At 35.0% G+C, this 8403-nt stretch overlaps 1 protein-coding gene across 1 annotated transcript in view; it reads left to right on the top strand.

Moving 5' to 3' along the window:
- Window positions 1-8403, top strand: part of LOC117104380 (tyrosine-protein kinase receptor Tie-1-like) — a 37503-nt gene that overhangs the window by 21030 nt on the left and 8070 nt on the right. Inside the window, exons 9-14 of the mRNA XM_033245206.1 lie at window positions 391-654; window positions 1208-1516; window positions 2154-2224; window positions 2566-2794; window positions 3865-4152; window positions 5639-5938. Coding sequence (XP_033101097.1) covers window positions 391-654; window positions 1208-1516; window positions 2154-2224; window positions 2566-2794; window positions 3865-4152; window positions 5639-5938 — 1461 coding nt within the window. The remainder of the gene's footprint in view (window positions 1-390; window positions 655-1207; window positions 1517-2153; window positions 2225-2565; window positions 2795-3864; window positions 4153-5638; window positions 5939-8403) is intronic.

The raw sequence follows: 8403 nt of genomic DNA, 5'->3' as shown, positions 1-8403 counted from the left end.
AGTTATTAAAAAAGAAATCTGCAAAAAAAATTAAAAAAATCGCATTGTGGGGTGTGTAATAGAAAACATTTTATTCAACAAAAAAGTACGTTACATATAAGTGGTGTGAAGGTGTTTCCGAAGGGACTCGAGCCCGCAACCTCTCGCTTTTAAGGTGAGTGTCATACCGCTAGACCACAAAGACGTATTGTTATATTACAGATCCAAATAGAGTAAAAAACACACTCCTCACATAACTGAGCTATAAGCCCTCATATAGTGGGCTAGAGTGAACTCTCACTCGTCACACAGCGCAACATATTCACTCGGCGACGACATTGTATTTTTAGCATGGCGTAATTGAAATAATATAATAATTCATATTGAAATAATATACTTGTTCTCAAACAGGCGCCGATCCGGTTCCTGCCAAATTCGTTGTGATCCAAGATAATGTTGACCAGGAAACCCAGTTAGCATGTAGCCTTCGCCAAGTTACTCTTGATGCGGAGGTAGTGAGGCTGATCACGCCTTCATATGATGCTCTATTTTCCTCAAGTAATTTTCAGAGCAAGTACTTTTTCACCGTAGAGAACGCAAAGCCGGGGACATACGCTTGCCGAGTGATTAATGATACGGGATATGCGGACTCACCACAGTTATTCAGATTAAAAGGTAGGACTGATCTAAGACCCTCCGTCTGCTACACTACTACTACTACCGGTACTACTACTACTACTACTACTACTACTACTACTACTACGACTACTACTACTACTACTGCTACTACTACTACTACTACGACTACTACTACTACTACTGCTACTACTACTACTACTACTACTACTACTACTACTACTACTACTACTACTACTACTACTACTACTACTACTACTACTACTACTACTACTACTACTACTACTACTACTACTACTACTACTACTACTACCTAAAATCACCTTATTCTGCGAATTAGCGCCTCTCAACTGATCATCAAGCCCCACTTCATCTTCGAGCCCCTATCAGCACCCCCATTTACACTCCTAGATACGCCATTGACGACTACTACTACTACTACTACTACTACTACTACTTACTACTACTACTGCTGCTGCAGCTGCTGCTGCAGCTGCTGCTGCTACTGCTACTCATGCTACTACTACTGCCATCATTTTCATTATTTTTTCATCAACATTATCATTAACATTCCGGATTAATTTTTCCACAGATCCCCCTACTCCTACGATAGGTCCAGAAGAGATCGAAAATTCAAAGAGAATTCTTCGACTAGACCTGCATTATCAAAATTATACTGGAGACGGACCGGTAACGACCGTTTATCTTTTCTACCGCTTACAACAAGTTACAGAACGTGATTGGATTAAGGAGAGAATCAGCGTTGCCGATGTTGTCGGCGGGTTCACATTGACCTCTTTCATACCACACAAGACATACGAGTTCAAGACAAAGTTTGAACGTCCTGGCAAAGGAATTGGCAATTTCAGCGAAACTACAGTTATCACAATTAAGTGTTATCGTAAGCTTTCGTCATTAAATTTAATAGTAGGATAAATATCTTTAGAATTAAATATCACAATTTAAAATATTACTTTTATTATAACACTATTATCAATATTACTATTATTATTATTATTATTATTATTATTAAGATGATGATGATGATGGTGATGATGGTCATTATCATCGCCATCGTCATTAAAATTGCAATCATCATTATCACTCTTATCATCATCATCATTATCATCATCATCATCATCATCATCATCACCACCACCATCATCATCATCATCATCATTATGATTATCACCACCACCATCATCATCATCATCATCATCATCATCATCATCATCATCACCACCACCATCATCACCATCATCATCATTATCATCATCACCTTTAATCATGATCATCAACATCATCATTATCATCATCACCCTTAATCATAATCAGGATGATGATGATATCATCATCATTATGCTTATGATAATTACCGTGATCATCACCATAAGTAGTAGAAGTTGTAGTTGTATATTTTACTGATTATCACCGTTAATGTTAATTGTTATTATTAACACTATAGCTTGAGTAACATTATTATTACCATATCACATGTGACTTTTATTAGTTTAAATAAAACGTTTGATTATTCCTAGCTCCAAAAGACGTTCCACGGATTGTTAGTAGAAGAAGCCCGGATGAGCATACCATATATATAAAGTGGACTGTACGTACAAATAATCATACTATATAAATAATTTTAATATTTAAAATACATTATATGTGGACCTATAATAAAAATGAAACCTTTTAAATTTCCAACTTTTATTACAAATATTCACAATTGTCTTCTTAGCCAATTGTAAATAATGTAAATATATTAGCATCCGATAAATTGTTTTTAATCTCAAAAGTGATATATCTTGAACTAATCTACATTATGGTAAATCTAGAAATAGGATGCCACATAGGCCAATTGTGTAAAAGGTCATTGTCCACATTCAAGTTGGCTCCGAATCTGTCCTTTCTAATGATATAAAACATTTTATTGGTTTAATTTGTTTTTAGATGACGTCACCAACTGAGCCTCCAGACTATGATGGGTTTTATGTTACTTATGTACTGTCCGGAGACCCAGAAAATAGCAATACCCTTCATGTGGACCACCCAAATATCTTGGAAGCAAACATTACAGACTTAGTGCCGTATGAGCTTTACCTCGTTAAAGTTACAGCAGTCAATTGCAACTTAGAGGGCAGTGCTTCTCGGACGTACGACCAACGCGTTTCTCAGGGTCGTAAGTTATGTTTAAATTGCCTATGATATAAAATCAGTTAAAAAAAAAATTAAATAAATAGTATTATAATTAATAGCAGTTCATAGAGCATGGATAAATTCATTTAGTTTGAGAAATGAAAGTATTTTTAGTTAAATAAGTACGTAAAATATTTCTGAGTTTTTCAGGGCCGGAAGATTATTATTTACGTGATAAATAAGCCATTGATACTTAGTTACAGTAAAAAATTAAATAATTTCAAATTTGTTTATATTTTCAATAAGCTGCGTGTGTAAGTCATGTTTGAAAATACTTAAGCTACGAGCATTTTTAGACTATTTGAAAGATTGTTCCATGTTTTTGTTCCATGGAAACTTATACTTTTTTGCCCCTTTTTAGTTCTTTTAAATTTAGTAAAGTAAGTTAGTAATAGCATAACTGATGTTTGGTAATATAATGGTTGTGTATAATTAACATGATGATTTGATAGTCTGGAAACCTTTGTAGCAATCATATTGATATAATAATTGAATGATAGTGCCTCATCCAGGTATACCCTGGAAATTAGCAACAAATTTTCACATTATTAATACTTAATTCTAAAGAAGATAGATCAACTGGTTTGTTCTTTGAATTAATAATACTGTAATACTAATAATAATATTTTTTCTAATAATAATAATAATTGTAATATGGTAATAAAATTAATGTAAGTAAGTTTGTGTAATATTGGATCATTACGAAAGGAACAAAGGCTCAAAATAAAAAAAAGCCGTAATAATAATATCTAATATCAAATTTATTATTATTTATTATTATCATCATCATCATCTTCATTATGATTATCATTATTATTATTATTATTATATTATTATTTGTATAGGTGTAATTTATTTGTATAGGTGTAAATTACACCTATACATGTTTCTCCTGACGCAAATCCAGTTATTGTCTATTATTCCATCACGACAATAACAATTACTATATTATTATTATTATTATTGTCGTCGTCGTCGTCGTCGTCGTCGTCGTCGTCGTTGTCGTTGTCGTTGTTGTTGTTGTTGTTGTTGTTATTATTATTATTATTACAGCTTCTGGTCCAGTTGGAAACATTCGAGTTGTCAACAATGATGAGGGTGAACCATACATAACTGTAAGCTGGGAAAAACCTACAAATCCACATGGTATCATACAATCTTACAACGTTACAATAGTTCGAGTGACAGGAGGAGAAGAAGTGAGAACGAAGACAGTTCGTTTAACATATTGTAAGGTGAAAGTACGATGGTACACGGAATATATTGTATACGTGAGCGCATCAACGGAATCACCGAAGCCAGGACAGCCAGCTACAGATTTAATAACAACTCCACAGAGCTGTAAGTACAGCCCCTGAATATGGTAGGGCTACATGTTGTCATAATGATTACAGTTTCAACTTACATTTAATTATTGAATTTCTGTAATGAATTGATGAAAAGAATAATTTGAGATATATCTGACAAAAAAAAAAGACAAAGAGTTAAAAACTCAGCCTCCACCGGGAATCTGTACTGTAGACATTTTGCATAAATGTCGAACTACATACTACTTGACCACGAATGCGTCGAATGCGTTGTGGTGATTCTCATTGTGTGGTGATTCTAATTTATATACATAACTTAATAATAATAATAATAATAATAATAATAATAATAATAATAATAATAATAATAATAATAATAATAATAATGATAATGGGGGTACATAAAGCATAAATATAACTATAAAGTGAATAATATAATGTATAAAAATAAAAATCACATCATCACATTTAAAGAAGAACCAATTTTTGCAGCATGCAAAGTGAGCATAATGATGTATTTTCAAAATCATTATTTGACCTCAAATAAACTCTAACCTCTCCCAGACATTTAGAAAAGGGCTCTCCCACTGTTCGTACACTTTATAGATTAAACGCTGAAAATGTCATACTTCTGTCACAAAATACACGGTTTGACAATTTTTGGGATCCTCTAGCCCTTAGATTCGGAATTTAAAGAAAATAATTACATTTGTGGGCGAAGATTTATATATTCGCAATTATTATCTACAGATATTTAATGAAGAGAACAGAGACTTAATCTTCCTCCCATATTGGTATTTATTCCGTATTACAGAATCTACAGGTATCACCATCACAAAATCACAATCAGTATCACAAATCACAGACATGTTTCGGAAACCAATTTCCATCATCAACGTGAAGCTTGCTAGTTAGGTACACTTATTTACACCCTTGTATGTTAAATTTATGCTTATGTTTCTCATATGTTAAGAGAGTTAACAATGTATGCATAATAAAATTTACTAGATAAAACAATCAAATCCAGTGGTATGGTTTGTTTTCCCAACCTCGATGTCGGTTTTTAATCCGTCGCTGTGCATTTCGCTTGTGTCCTTGAGCAAGGCACTTTATCTGCATTGCTTCTCTCCACCCAGGAGTATGAGCGCTATATTAAATGCCATGACTATAACTATAACTACAACTATAACTACCTGGTGGGGTTGCTTGCTCCTGCGCTGAATACTGCTGCAACACTTAGCATGTGGATCCAATGACCAGGGACAGAAGCGCTTCGTATCTGCACTAAAGAAAGGGGCTATATAAATATATATGATTAGATTAGATGTTGCCAAGGTTGCAAATTAAACCACAAACAGCGTCATAAATCTACTGCCTCCCGCTGTTATTGTAGTATTATTTATAAAAATAATAATACATTATCACTGCTTGTCTAAATTCAAGTTCAAGCCCTTTTGCAAATTCAAATGTAAACATGTATTTATATATTTTCAATTGCTGTTATGTATGTTTCACTTAAGCTCCGACTGGTCCACCGGTTGAGATCAAATATGAAGTTACACAGAACTCTATTGATCTGTCTTGGGATCGTCCGATTGATGGCGAGGCAAATGGAGTAATTACACAATACGAGTCATACTTCTCTAAAATAAGGCAGCTAGTGGAAGATGCTGAAAGCGGTACTATCAAGGTCCCAAGTAATATTGAACACACTGGGCTGGAACCCGACACGCTGTATTATGTTAAAATTCGTGCGTATACTAGTGAAGGAAGGGGACCCTGGAGTGATGTCATCGAAGTGCGAACAGCTCCGATTACAAGTAAGTGAACATTTAAATACAGGATACGACCTCACTCTATATTGCTCTTGATGTTGAAGGCATTTAGATGAGATCATAATTATTCAGTGTCCATTAGATTTGTATTTTACTACATAAGTATCACACACACACACACACACACACACCCACACCCACACACAACCATGCATACACACACACACACATACATAAATACACACACACACACACACACACATATATATATATATATATACAGCCTATGCTGTTTAATTAGTCTTTAAGTGCTGTTTTGAGTCATTTCAATTGTAACCCTGAAGAGGGGAGCAGGCGCTCCCGAAAATTTGGTTTTTTAAAAATAAAATATATGCTTCAAAGTAGTCACCTTGTGAAGAATGTTATTTCTGTTCTGCTTTCTTATTTTATATATATATGTATATATATGCCTATATATGGCCTATATACCTTTCTTTGCTGATATACATATATCATAGCTCCCAACGAATGTTGTCCTATAAATACATTGTGTAATAAATGCGTTAGACATGATTTTAATCTGCGACCTCTCACTGTCAAGGCGAGCGTCATAACCATAGACCATAGAGGCCTCATGGTTGAACAGCTTCAAATAACCGTCAGGTACATTGGATTGCACATATGGATCCAACACACTTTTTTGCCCAACCCTTTTGAAATTTCAAAATGGCTGCCATCCTAGCTTACACAACACAATAACATATAATTTGACACCAAATTTAGCATTTTTCATCAAAGAGTAATGGAATTACATAACAAAATATTAAATTTTCGATGGTTTTTATGGCGGCCGTTCAAAATTTCAATTTTTAAAATGGCTGCCATCCTAGATTTATGAAACCATGTATATTGGCCCAATAACATATGTTTAAACACCAAATTTAGCATTTTTTATCAAAGAGAAGTGGAATTAGGCCTACATATTAAAATATTCGATTTTTGAGGATTTTTATGGCGGCCATCTTGAATTTCAAAATGGTTGACATCCTACCATTTTGAAACTATGTTTATTGTATTCAGAGAGCCCAAAAACATATGATTAGATCCAAATTTACCATTTTCAATAGAGGAGATGTGGAGTTATACTGAAATACAATTTTTGACCATTTTTAAGGCGCCCATCTTGAATTTCAATATTGCTGCCCTGTTAGGTTTTTGAAACCTGCTTCATTGGCTTTAGTGACCCTAATAACCAGATTTGTCCTTTTCATTGGATATATGTAAGGTTATGAGCCAACAGCTGAATTTTGGCGGCCATTTTTAAAACGGCTGCCAAAAATGTGTTCCGCCCTTTTTCTGGAGGTTCCCCGCTTGATTTTTTATTTATACCCTGAGATATAATGGGGGCTAATTGTCCTAACTGAGGTGTGAATTTCCCGAAAACGAGCTATATACTTTTGTGATATTTAGGGCAAAGGTGAAGGTCACGTGACATGACCTATATATCTCTTACTAGTCCGGACATCATCAGGTGCATATCACTGGAAAGAGAATCTTCTCTTCTATCCAACGGTACCAGAATTTCTCCAATACGTTGAGTTTTAAGAGAGATATAAGCAGTTGTCTGTCACAAGGTGAATCTTTTAGCCAAATTCCATGAAAATTTCAAATTGCTTTAACTCATCTGAAAATTCTGGCGCGGAGCCAAACATTTCACTGTGGGGTTATCCCAGGTAGACCCCCAACAGGCAAAAGGGGTCGGGCAAAAAAGTGTGTTGAATCCACATGGAAAGACTCATATATAAGTCATCAAGAAAGGTAAATACAATAAATGTCCGAATAAAGGACATGATGGTACATCCTGTAGCATAGCTCTCAACGAATGTTGTCCTATAAATACATTATGTAACAAGATAATCTGAGATTACAAACCCTCGCATGTATGCGCTATAACTTTATACAGTCGATGCGCTCGATCCGCTGGTTGGTGTATTATAGGGGTGTAATATTACCAGCTAAATACATAGGCCTATCTGGTGAAATGTGCCGAGCGGTAAAGGTGCATGTATTAAGTTAATCGAATGTGTGGGGTTTAAATCTAACTCTGGTTATTATTGATTTTTTTTTTATTGGGACAGCAAATTGTAAGATATAGGCCTATGGCCGAAAAATATTAAAAACATACTAAAATTTGCATCTACACCAAACGAGGCCTAGCACAGGCGTTAGATGGCCAGCCCATCAGTCGGGCTTACACACCTTCCTGGCTGCTTCCATTCCACCGGCCAGAATTTGACACATGGTCGGTTTGCTCAAGTCAGCCTGGTCTAGCCAATTGACTTGGTTGAACGATCCGCTCGAATTGGCTCTGTCAGTTGCGACCGAAAACTATATTAATAACGTTCTAAAATCTACATCTTATTTCTGAAGAGCACCAAATTCGAGGAGGGTCGAGATACATGTGGGATACATGTAATATTGTCAATGTGTGAAATTCGAAATACCAGTAG

The sequence above is a fragment of the Anneissia japonica genome, unplaced genomic scaffold (assembly GCF_011630105.1).
Source record: "Anneissia japonica isolate Jap-2015-1 unplaced genomic scaffold, ASM1163010v1 scaffold287867_len1003013_cov215, whole genome shotgun sequence".
In the NCBI taxonomy this organism is placed as follows: domain Eukaryota; kingdom Metazoa; phylum Echinodermata; class Crinoidea; order Comatulida; family Comatulidae; genus Anneissia; species Anneissia japonica.
Note: the sequence above shows the minus strand (reverse complement) of the source record. Positions and strands in the feature narration are given on the sequence as shown.